Here is a 12,715-nt window from a genome sequence, read left to right on the forward strand (position 1 = left end):
GCTTGTGTTTTACATTTAGGTCTGCAATTCATTTTGAGCTTGAGTTTTGTAAATGATGCAATGTCCATGTCTTTGATTCACTTTATTTAATTTGCATGAAGTTGTCACATTATTTGTTGAAAAAAATGTTGTTGTTTTTTTTCTTCTGTATTCCCCTTGCTCTGTGGTCAAAGAGCAGAGAGTTATATTTATGGAAACTGGTTTCTGGGCTCCCTATTCTGTGCTGTTGATTTATTTTTCAATTTTTTTCACTAACACTGCGAGTCTAGATCAGTTGTAGTTGATTTATTTTCTAATATTTTTCTGGTCCACATTCAGTGCTACTTGGGGACTACTCCTGGCTCTGTGTCAGGAGCCCTGGGGTGCCAGGCATTATGTCCAGCCTCCCATATGCAGACTGTATGTTCAGTCATCATGGACTGGTCCTCCTGGCCCTCTTCTCTATTGTCTCTGAATATTATTACCATAATATCTTTTTATATTACATGGAAAAGTTTTGGTTTGAGTGTCTATTCTTAAAATTTGGATATATTCTGGGGGTGAGAGCAATAGCACAGTGGTAGTGGTAGGGCTTTTGCCTTGCACGTGACTGACCTGGGATAGATTCGGCTTCCATTTTCAACATTCCAGATAGTATCCCGAGCCTACCAGGAGTGATATCTGAGTGCAGAGCCAGGAGTAACCCCGAACACCGCTGGATGTGGCCCAAAAATCAAACAAACAAACCCCCCAAAATTTGGGTATATTCCCACGAGTGGATCTGCTGGGGAGCATAGCAACTCTTCAGAATGCTTCAGAATTTGAGGAGTTCCTATTCCTTACTATTTTCCAAAGTGTCAAACTCTTATTATTATTATTATTTTTTGTTTTGTTTTTGGGCCACACCTGGCATTGCTCAGGGGTTTACTCCTGGCTGTCTGCTCAGAAATAGCTCCTGACAGGCACGGGGGACCATATGGGACACTGGGATTCGAACCAACCACCTTTGGTCCTGGATCGGCTGCTTGCAATGCAAACGCTGCTGTGCTATCTCTCCAGGCCTGGAAAGTGTCAAACTCTTTTGCTTCCTACCAGTAGTGTAGAAACGATAGTTTCTTTATATCCTCACCTTTTTTTTTTACATTTTATTTATTGAAGTCATTGTAATAGTTGTGAAGTAGTATTTTACAGTTTTGATTTGCATTTCCCTGGTGGCTAATACGGATATTCACATACCTGCACTTTATTGATGTAAGTCAATTGAAGAACATAGCTTTTAATTTTGATGAAGTACAACTTATCTATTTTTTTAATTGTTTGTGCTTTTGGTGTCAGAAATTTTTTATTTTGGGTCACCCCCGGTGATACTCAGGGGTTATTTACTCTGGCTTTGCCTTCAGAAATAGCTCCTGGCAGGCATAGGGGACCATATGGGATGCTGGGATTCGAACCACCAGCCATCCTGGGTCGGCTGCGTGCAAGGCAAATGCCCTACCACTGTGCTATCTCTCTGGCCCAAGATCTAAGGAAAATTTTTTGCTTGTTTGTTTGTTTTTGGGTCACACCCATTAACGCTCAGGGGTTCCTCCTGGTTATGTGCTCAGAAATCACTCCTGGCTTGGGGGGACCATATGGGACGCTGGGGAATAGAACCACGGTCCATCCTAGGCTAGCGCTTTCAAGGCAGACACCTTACCTCTAGTGCCACCTCTCCGGCCTCTTAATATTTTCATTTTAAGAATGTTTGGGGGGGCCCGGAGAGATAGCACAGCGGCGTTTGCCTTGCAAGCAGCCGATCCAGGACCAAAGGTGGTTGGTTCGAATCCCGGTGTCCCATATGGTCCCCCGTGCCTGCCAGGAGCTATTTCTGAGCAGACAGCCAGGAGTAACCCCTGAGCACCGCCGGGTGTGGCCCAAAAACCAAAAAAAAAAAAAAAAAAAAAAAAAAAAAAAAAAAAAGAAAAGAAAAAAAAAAGGTGGTTCAAATCCTGGTGTCCATATGGTCCCCATGCCTACCAGGAGTGATTTCTGAGCTGAGAGCCAGGAGCAACCCCTGAGCACCGTTGGGTGTGGCCCAAAAACCAAAAATAAAGAAAGAATGTTATAATTTTGTTTTTTTCTACCCATGAACAATCATCAGGTTTATCCCTGACTCTCAATGCTATTGAATTATATGACTATCCTTATGTTGTACCACACAGCCTTTATAACTGTAGTACTGTAGTAAGTATTGGAATAGGGAAGCGTGAGTCCTTCAATGCTGTTCGTCTTTAAGATTATTCTGGCTATTCTGAATCCTTTAGGATTTTATGTTCCCATAGGATTTCACGATCATCCTGACAGTTTCTGTAAAGAAGTCAGCAGGGATTTCCTTAAAGATTGTTGAATTTGTGTATCATCTTGTAAAATATGAATCACCTTAACAACATTACATTTCTCAGCCATTGAACTTGGGAAGGTTTTCATTTATCTTTGTTAATTTTTCTTTTCTTTCTTTCTTTCTTTCTTTTTTTTGTTTGTTTGTTTTTGGGTCACACCTGGCAGTGCTCAGGGGTTATTCCTGGCTCTATGCTCAGAAATCGCTCCTGGCAGGCTCAGGGGACCATATGGGATGCCGGGATTCAAACCACTGACCTTCTGCATGCAAGGCAAACGCCTTACCTCTATATCTCCGGCCCCTTCTTTTCTTTTTTTAACCTTTGAATTCATGTTAAATGTCTTCAGAAGCATTTTATTCTTCTTGCTACAGCTTAGTTTGGTTTGGGGTCACATCCCATGATGCTCTGGAGTTACTCCTGGTTCTTTGATCTGGGAGGTGTTCCCACTAGAGCTCAGGGCCATGCAATGCCAAAAGTCGAATCCTGACCTCAAAGAATGTTCTCAGCTCCTTGAACTATCTTCCCAGCTCCTTTGGTGCTTATCTAAATGGAACTGATGATTTTATTACATTTTTAGAGTGTTCATTATAAATATATAAAAATACAATTGATTTCTCAATATTGAATTTGTATCTTGCTGAACTTCCTTCTTCTTCTTCTTCTTCTTTTTTTTTTTGTTTTTTTTTGGGGGGGCTTTTTTTTGGGGGGCCACACCCGGTGGTGCTCAGGGGTTACTCCTGGCTGTCTGCTCAGAAATAGCTCCGGGCAGGCACAGGGGACCATATGGGATGCCGGAATTCGAACCAACCACCTTTGGCCCTGGATCGGCTGCTTGCAAGGCAAACACCGCTGTGCTATCTGTCCGGGCCCTGAACTTCTTTTTTATAATAACTTTTTCATGGATTTCTTAAAACTCACAATATGCAAGTACATACCATCTTCAAATAGAAATAAAAATTTAGGGGGCCGGGCGGTGGCGCTAAAGGTAAGGTACCTGCCTTGCCTTCGCTAGCCTTGGACGGACCGCGGTTTGATCCCCCGGTGTCCCATATGGTCCCCCAAGCCAGGAGCAACCTCTGAGCGCATAGCCAGGAGTAACCCCTGAGCGTTACCGGGTGTGGCCCAAAAACCAAAAAAAAAAAAAAAGAAATAAAAATTTAATTTATTTTTTCAGTCTGAACACCCTATCTTCCATTTTCTTTCACATAAATGTTATAAGAAGAAGAGCTCTGATTGACTTAGAACTTGCCTAACTCATTTTTTTGTTTTTGTTTTTGTTTTTGGGTCACACCCGGCAGCACTCAGGGGTTACTCCTGGCTCTATGCTCAGAAATCGCTCCTGGCAGGCTCAGGGTACCATATGGGATGCCAGGATTTGAACCACCGACCTTCTGCATGCAAGGCAAACTCCTTACCTCCATGCTATCTCTCTGGCTTCAAGAACTTGCCTAACTCATTATAAATTTCAGGTCCTTCCCTACCCCTTTTCTACCATTCACAACCCCATAGTCTTTTCTCCACGCTTTATCTTGTGCTTTATCCTGATCATTTATCCTGGTCTAGTTTTTCGTTTCTGTCCATCATTAGTAATACAGACTCTTTTGTAGAATGATATCTGGGTCATGTTGCATCAGTCTTAAAATTGTCCTCATTTTCACGATCTCTCATAAAACATGGTCATAACATTTACCATGTTAAAAGTCCTGCCAGCACTATCATGATACAAAGCACAATAGATCCACAGGTAAAATCAAAAACCAGCCATTAACTCTCACAACTCTAGTGCAATTAAGTTAAATATTTGAAACACAATAATAGATCATTCACTATTACAAATCATGATCATCGTGACATCATTGCAGAGTGTTGTCTATGCACAACCACTGGACATTAAAATAATTTTGCTTTCAGTTTTTATTTATTTTGGGCAGCCATACAAGTTTTTGTATCCCCCAAACTTTCATACCAATTATTGAAAAATGGGACCTTTGTCAACCTGAAAATTTGCTGGGATCACAGGGGAATGTGGGACAACAGAAACTGACTGGCAGTTCCTCCTCCTGCTCCTCTGAATGCTGATGTCTTCATGGGGCACTGCTCAAAAGAGCCTGTTTTGTGACTGTTGGTTTGCTGTTTGGCTTGTTTTAGGATAGGACCCTGAGAGTGTGGAATGTTGAACAAATCGACCAAGTTCCTATGGTGATCAAAAATAGGAAGGCCCTTGGCTTACAGGTGAAACAGGTTGGTATTGAATAAAAAGCAGTCTAAAGATGTTTTTTTGATTATTTCTACAAACTGGTTTTTGAATCTACACTTACTGGGTAAGTATTTACCTAGACAAAACCATGGGCTGAGAATGATGCCATGAACAAACATGGGAACACTTGACAATATGGAGTTGACATTCTAAGGTTGGTGATGGGGCTGGGGAGATAGCTCTGGTTTGAGGGGTGCATTTCTTAGATGCATGTCTCCTACATATGCAGAGATAATCCCCAGCACTCCTGGGTGTGATCCTGAAGGTCCCTGAACACTATCAGGCTATAGCATTGAACTATCTAGCTTGATTGACTAAATGTTGCAGGGAGTAACCTTCAGGTCCCCTGAGTACTGGTTGGTAGGTACCTACAGAAATAAGACAAAAGTCTATTGGCAGATCCCAGGGCAATCTGTAATCAGGAGAATAATGCAGGGGGAAGGCAACTCTTAAGGTCAAAGTACATTGGGGTGGTGTTCCTGGAGTAGGTGGCATCTGTCCATAGACTTGAAAGTGGTGACGTGGGGAGATATTTGAGGAACAGCTCATGGGGAGGTAGAGACTCACCTTTCCCTAGCACACATATTCCATGCAAGGGTCTCAGATGCTTGTGTTTCCCTAGAGGCAGGTAGAGCAGGCATATCCTCTTCACCAGGTGCAGTCATGGCTGGTACCACCTGGAGAAGCTGGGCCCTCCTGTCATTCTTCCCTAGGTAGCCTGGAGTCCAGGGTGCTGTCCCCACTCTTAAAAAGAGGACACACTCCCATATGCTTCTGCTTTAGGGAATGGCTTCTTAGGACAGGAAGCGAGAGAAGAATGAGGCCAGCTGGTCCTCAAAACCCTGGGAGCTGGAAGCTACCCCAGCCTCCATACCTGCCCACAGAAGCCACCTCCTCTCATCCCTGATGTTGTGTTTATTAAATTTTGTTTGGTTTGAGCCACATCTGGTAGTACTCAGGGGTTACTCCCAGTTTTACACTCCCAGTGGTGCTCAAGTGACCATCTAGAATACCCAGGATCAAATCTGGGTTGGAGGCATAGAAGACAAATTCCCAACCCATTGTACCATCTCTTTAGCCCCAACTTGGAGGCAGAAGATGAAAGGGAAGCAAAGTAGAGCAGCCTGAAGCTGTCAGAGGCCCAGCATCTAACTTGCAGATAAGAGGTCAACCTCAGAGGACCTACTCCAGAGCTGGGTCTGCTAAAGCTTTTCTGAAGGCCTTCGTACCCTGGGGGTTAGGGGGGACATGGGTGGCAAAGTAGGCTAGGAATTCCCTGGCAGGGCCATGCTACTATATAGGCCTATCTCTCTGAGCCTCTGCCCACAACCTGTAGGCAGAGATAAAATGAAATGAGATGAGGACCTTACAGGCAAGTCCTGAACTTTGGCTAGAGACAGTCAGGGTGGCCGGTGGGTACTAGTGCTTGGTTTAGTTGAATGACAACTGTTTCGCAGGGTCCTACCAGGCTCGAGGGCAGCATATTCCCTCAGCCTTGCAGTTCTGGTTGTTTTAATTATTGTTGGTTTAGGGTCCACACCCAGTGGACACAGGGCTTATTCCTAGTTCTGTGCTCAAGGACCGCTTTTGCAGGATTGGAGACACCATATACAGTTTCAGGGATCAAACCCAGCTGGCCAGTGTGCAAGGCCAGTGCCCTAGCTCTGTCCTCCCCAATCCATAATTCTGAAAGCAGAAAGAAGTGAGGTGTCCTCTCTGATATCTCCAATTCCTGCCTTTGGGGCCCCGTGGTAGAAATATGATGACCTGGTAGTCTTTCTTAGTGGTTGGCAGGGTGGAGGTTTGAGAGCCAGCAAGGTGTGTGAGGTAAGGCTTCTCTCACCGTTGTCCAGTCCAAAATGGATTCCCCTCTAACTTGCATTTCCTTTATCTTTCAAATATTTCATGTCAGTGCAAAGAATCTGGCCGGATTTTCTCCACCTACGACAGCGACAGCCTTTCTCAATCAGTGGCCGAAAGTGTGTTCTGTCAGATCAGTGAAACTGACCTGCAGGAAGGCGACTTCTTGATGTCATCAGAGAGGAAGGACTCCTCAGCTGAAGAGAGGAAGGACTCCCAGACAGAGGAGAAGGACTCCCAGACAGAGGAGGATTCCGAGACAGAGGAGGACTCCCAGACAGAGGAGGAGGAGGAGGAGGAGGAGGAGGAGGAGGAGGAAGAGGAGGAGGAGGACTCCCAGGCAGAGGAGAAGGAGGAGCTTCAGACAGAGGAGAAGGAGGAAACCCAGGCAGAGGAGAAGGAGGAAACCCAGGCAGGGAAGGAGGAAACCCAGGCAGAGAAGGAGGAAACCCAGGCAGAGAAGGAGGAAACCCAGGCAGAGAAGGAGGAAACCCAGGCAGAGGAAGGAGAGAAATCCCAGGCTGAAAAGAAGGAGAACCTCCCACTACAGGAGAGCAGCACAGGCAATGCTGACTGATGGCTTCAGGCTGCAAGAGACACTTTGCACACAGGCCACCTGTCGTGAAAGTTTGAGGCCCTACAGAGACCTTTCTCGAGTCCACCCTCCTTGGCTGGGTGGACTTGTAGGTCTGGGTTAAGGGTCCAGCAGTGTGCCCCTGTCACAGCTTTGCAGCACTCTTAGGGAATTCAATACTACATTTTTGTTTTTGTGTAGAAGAAACCTGTTGGAAAACAGTGTGCATGTGAATTATAGGAAAAATTTTTGTTATTTTTTTAGTTTGATAAACTAGTGTTTCTCATCATCCATTTCCAGTCCTTTTGTTTCTTTTTTACTTCTCCTCTTCCTCCTTCACTTCTTCCACTTCCTTCTTTTTGAGGGGCCACTCCCAGCAATATTCAAGGCTTATTACTAGTTCTGTGCCCAGGAACCACTCTTGGTAGCTCAGTGGTCCATAAATGGTCTGGGGATTAAACTGGGGTTGGTCATGTGCAAGGTAAGTGTTTTATTTCCTATACTATCTCTCTGCCTCTTTTGGGACTCTGGAGTCTCCTTGTAAGTAAGTCCCAACCTAGCTTCCTGGGGAGGGCTGCCTGATGACATGGAGGCTGTGTGTGGCCTGCTGTGACAGAGGAAAGGCACGGTGGGGGCCTCCCTGCTTAATACAGGCCAGGGGAGCTGTCTAGTTAGGCAAGCACGTATTTCCCTCTCATTATTTGTGTCCTCTCCAGACTTTCATTGCACAATGCCTACCCCACTTCTACCTGCTACCTAAGCATCTCCTCCAACAGAAAACCCTGTACCTTCAAACAAGAAGCCTCCCTTTTCCATTTCCTACGGCTCACAGGACATTTCCCAGAAACATAACACCAATTGCAAGATTGTTTGATTTAGTGTCAGTTGATCAGATCCAATAACCTGCTCTGGAATCATTCATTATATGGGACAGAAAAGTGCCTGGAGGGAGCTGCCCTTCTCACTTACCACTGAAGCTAAGAGCTGGGTGGGTATTTACCCCATTAACTTATTACTTATGTGACTGAGCGCCCCCAAACTCCACTTCCTACTTCCTTCAGCAATCAGCAAGCAAAGCATCATCCTTCCCAGGGAAATCCTACAATTTTGGGTCCCCTTGTCTCCTTCCTCACACTCAGAAAGCAATGCATCCTTTCCACAGTAGGCCCCATGAAGGGGCACTTAAGCTTGTTGCTTGGATTTTGCTTTGATTGAGAAAGCTGGGGCGTCCCTTCCTGATCATATAATTTTGCAGACTTATTTCTTTGGAGAAGACTCTCCCATGCTTGATAAGGGAAGCGATTGTTTGCTGGGATTAGCAGAGTAAAATTTTGGGGTTGCAAGAAAAGAGCCAAGAGTGCTGCTAACTGGAAGCGGGAGAAGCCGGCAGCTAGGCCGCAAGCGGGGATTAGATCGCTTTCGGGGTTCGGCAGCTCGGGCCAGCTACGGTCCAGACTACCTGGCAGTGGATTCCGTGCCCCGAGAGTGTTTCCACTCAAGTCCCCAGCCAGGGGGCGCCATAGAGACCCGGACACAGAGACAACCATCCCCCGCCCCAGCTTCTAGTTTAGAGAATGACATCAGCGACTCGAACGCTCATATGCGCATGCGCCAGAAAAGGGCCGCCGTTTCGCCCCCCCCCGCGCGGAGCTGTGCGCACGCGCACTGGCGACGAAGCCACTAGTGATGAGGAATCTATTCTCGCGGTATTCGTGCGGGCGGCGCCGTGGCTTAGTTGGTTAAAGCGCCTGTCTAGTAAACAGGAGATCCTGGGTTCGAATCCCAGCGGTGCCTGAGCCGGCTTCTTCTTTATTTTGGGCTTTTTCTCCACCCCTCTAGTTGCCCTCCTTCCTTAAATGGGCTTGTGAGTCTCAGAGGGGAGTGTTTTAGCTGAACCCCAATAACCTCGACTGATCTCCGGGTCTGCTCCTGTTCTGCCAGGCCGGACTCAGATAAGACCAGAGAGGGGCTGAGTTTGCAGCCACTTACTTGTCCCAGCTTGTCCCACTTGTGGCTGCTGATCTCTGGGTCTGCAAACATGCATCAGGGCCTGGGGGCTAGGACGAGGCTTTGGGCTTGCAAAATAATAATAATAATAATAATAATAATAATAATAATAATAATAATAATAATAATAATAATTTACCCAGCCAGAGTGTCATCTCAAACCCAATAGAACAGACCAGCGAGCTGCACAAAAGGGCGCCTGAGTATCACCTCGTATTCTCATAGCATCAGAAGGGCCCCCCTCCTGGGCCTCTTGGGCTCACTGCACTCAGAAGGTCTGTTCTTGCCTTCTGCAGTTTGGTGGGGGTTTTTGATTGACGTTGCCAAGGAAGCCTTGGAGGGTATTTGAGGCTTTGCAAATTATCTTTGCAAAAAAATTGGAAAAAAGTTCTGAGAGCAGATTTTGCTTCTGTGGATTCTTCAGGCTTATCTGCAATAAGGTGTTAGTTTCTGGGAGGCTGTTTCAATTGTGGGCTCTTACCCCAGAAGCAGCAGGAGGCTCTAATGTGTAGGTGACTGGGTGAGATGGTGGGGGTGTGAGTCTGGGCGTAAGAAGGGGTGGGATGGAGAGAAGCACTGTAGCAGCAAATTCTTTGGAGGGACTCCCCCCCCCCACACACACACACACCACACACACCCGTGGAGCTAGCAGCTCATTCTGCCCTGGGAGCAAACCAGGAAAGAGAAATAGATTGAGGGGTAAATCAGCCCTCCTAGTCCTTAACAATATTGTACTGTCTGCCTCATTTGGTCTTGCTGGGCCCTGCACTTGGGTGTTGTTTCCTGGGCATTTGGCACCGGTGGGTCCTTCTTTCCGTGTATGCCTCTTTCCCAGCCTTTCCTCACCACCCCCTCTTCCAGGCAGGTTTCCAGCTTGTCAGCCCACTCATTTCCTGGACAGCCTGTCTGCACTTGGAAATTATCAAATTTATCTATTGTCTCCTCCATCCAGGAGGAGGCAATGGTGTTTGGAACTTGGTAGGCATTTGTGCACACGGGGCTTTCTTAAACTGAAAACAGAATTTCAATTATATGTCATATTAATGGATTTTGTAATTTGAGATTTGAGGACAAGGCAACTTATTCAGGAAAAAAGAGGGTTCATAGATCCCTTGGGACCCCCAAGCCCCCTGCAGGTGCTCTGATACACTTGCACAATGACACTGAGCTGTTGGCAGTGTTTTCTCTGCTTTGACATTTACATTGATGTGCCAAGTGCGGAGGTGGGTAACCAGGAGGGCACTTTAGTAAGATTGGAAGCAGAGGCTTCCGTTGTCATAGTATTTTTTTTTCTTTACCACCACAAACAAAACACCGAAGAATGTTATTGATACTTCAGGAAGCTTAAAACAAATGTAAATCTTGGGCATTTGGACCCCCATCTTTTAAATATTTTGTGTGAGAAAAATAGGCAAAAAGCATTTAAACAATGCTGGGTGGTGGCTGGGATTGACATGTTTTCATGGAACATTGTTTTTACTTGGAATCAAGTCAATAAGTGAGCCAGCCTTATTCAAGCGTTGTGTATAGAATAGGTATTTTCTTGAAAATTAATAGTCACTTGTTACTCCTTAGAAAAGCAAATGACAGCTTCCTCCATCAATGATAAAATCCCCATGGAAATTTCCAGGTGAAAACTAATTTTAGAAACATATCCATGATGAAGAAAGACAGTTTTTCTATCATTAAAGACTGTCTGATGAGATTGGTGGTTATAAATTGAGGCCTTTGAAAGAGTTCCCTTTGGTATCAAATATTTCTCATTTGTATATTTTTTGGGGGGTCACACCCGGTAGAGCTGAGGGGTTGCTTCTGGCTCTATGATCAGAAATAGCTCCAGGCAAGCTTGGGGGACCACATGGAATGCCGGGATTCAAATCACCGTCCTTCTGCATGCAAGGTAAACACCCTACCTCCATGCTATCTCTCCGGCCCCTCTTTCATTTGTGTCTTAATTATTTTCTATTGGTCTTGTTTTCCCAATGCCTTTCATCTGGTTTTTCCCTCTCCCCTTCGGGAGGGGCTTGAACTGAATTTCAATAAATGGAAGGCAGGATAGCTTAGCCGGAGTTGTCATCTAGGCTTGTGGTTCCCTGTGTTGGATCAACTGGCTTGTGGGTAAACAGCTTGCAGTATGAGTTTTCTTGCCTGCTATATCCTCCATATCTGTGTAGATTACTTATTGCAGAAAATTGTTAATGAACCAGCTTCTTCTGTCCTCCCTAGGTAGAGGGTATGGGATATCCTTTTCCCTTTTGGGAACTGTAGGATATAACCAAACCTCAACCCAAATCACAAGGCAGGTCTCTTTACATGAATGAACATGGCTTTTTGATGTTATCTAATGAACTATGTCAACATCTGGAAGAGCCACATAATTCTAGATCCATTATTTTCCAAGTGATCAATTGTACTTCAGTGGATTTAAAAAGCAAGGCGTGTCAGAGTATTTTAATGTTAACAGAACAGAAAGTTCAGAGGTGTGGTGTCAAAGTCCATATTACTGTTTATTCCTTTCTGGGATAGAATCAAAGCAGAATGTTCACAATTCCCTGGAAAGGGTTAAACAAACATTTCACAATTTCCCTTGTACATAATTGTTTGGGAACAGATTTTTCTTCATATATGTCAACCAAAATAACCTGTCCAATGTTGTAACAGAATTTACTTAATCAATCACACTGAAGCTATCTTTAGGTGAGAAAGCAGGAAGATTTGATCATTTAACATCAAGACAGGCACAACTAAGCAATTACCTGAAACCATGGCCCAATGCAGGAGTATAGAGAACTTTTTATAGTTTTTTTTTTCTTTCTGGCAATCATAGCTATAGCAATGTTGGAAACAAAGAGATGAAGGGCAGATAAATGGAGGTGTTTTGTTTTGTTTTGTTTTTTTTAAACCACACTTTGTTGCTCAGGGGTTACTACTGTCTCTGTGCTCAGGGATAATTCCTGGTGGTGCTTGGGGGAATTATTTGGGATGCCAGGAATCTGAACCCATGTGGGCTATGTACAAGACAAACATCCTACCCTCTATGCATTTGCTTTGGCCCCATGTATTTCTCAGTTTTAATTTCTACTATCTAGATTTTTTTGTTTGTTTGTTTTTGGGTCACATCCAGTGGCGCTCTGGGGTTACTCCTGGCTTTGCACTCAGAAGTCTCTTCTGGCAGGCTTGAGGGACCATATGGGATGCCGGGATTCGAACCGGGGTCTGTCCTATGTTGGCTGCATGCAAGGCAAATACTTTACCCCTGTGCTATTGTTCCAGCCCCATAAAAATTTTTTTTGAGGGGGTAATTTCTTCTATCTAAAATGCTAATAGATCTTTCTTAGATAAATAAAAAGCCAAGTTGAAGACCCTACAGCTGCTCTGACGTCGATTTACTCAAAAGAGTCTTCCCTTAACACTGAGAAGATTTAAACAACAACAATGACCTGCGTACTAGACAGGGCTTTCTGCATTGCTCGTTAATTGTGAGTTGAAATTAGACGACGCTCCGCACCATCCTGACTTCAAGTAGGATATACAGATTCCAGGATCTTCAATACAGAACATGATGCCAACAATAGAGACTGTGTGAAAAATAAAATTGTATTGGCACTACAAACAATGACCTGGATTGGACAAACTAGTTTGCCTGGAGCCTAGAATTGG

The 12,715-nt window shown here is 44.8% G+C and overlaps 2 protein-coding genes and 1 non-coding gene across 3 annotated transcripts in view; all 3 read left to right on the forward strand.

Moving 5' to 3' along the window:
• The window catches only part of WDR88 (WD repeat domain 88), a 58,389-nt gene extending 49,657 nt beyond the window's left edge, over positions 1 to 8,732 (forward strand). The window contains exons 10-12 of the mRNA XM_049787446.1: positions 4,506 to 4,598; positions 6,527 to 6,593; positions 8,482 to 8,732. Coding sequence (XP_049643403.1) covers positions 4,506 to 4,598; positions 6,527 to 6,593; positions 8,482 to 8,732 — 411 coding nt within the window. The remainder of the gene's footprint in view (positions 1 to 4,505; positions 4,599 to 6,526; positions 6,594 to 8,481) is intronic.
• LRP3 (LDL receptor related protein 3) overlaps positions 1 to 12,715 on the forward strand; it is a 269,703-nt gene that overhangs the window by 225,593 nt on the left and 31,395 nt on the right. The window lies entirely within an intron of this gene.
• On the forward strand, positions 8,769 to 8,842 carry TRNAT-AGU (transfer RNA threonine (anticodon AGU)). Its single transcript has one exon. It is a non-coding gene; the product is annotated as a tRNA-Thr (tRNA).

This window comes from Suncus etruscus, chromosome 14 (assembly GCF_024139225.1).
Source record: "Suncus etruscus isolate mSunEtr1 chromosome 14, mSunEtr1.pri.cur, whole genome shotgun sequence".
In the NCBI taxonomy this organism is placed as follows: Eukaryota; Metazoa; Chordata; class Mammalia; order Eulipotyphla; family Soricidae; genus Suncus; species Suncus etruscus.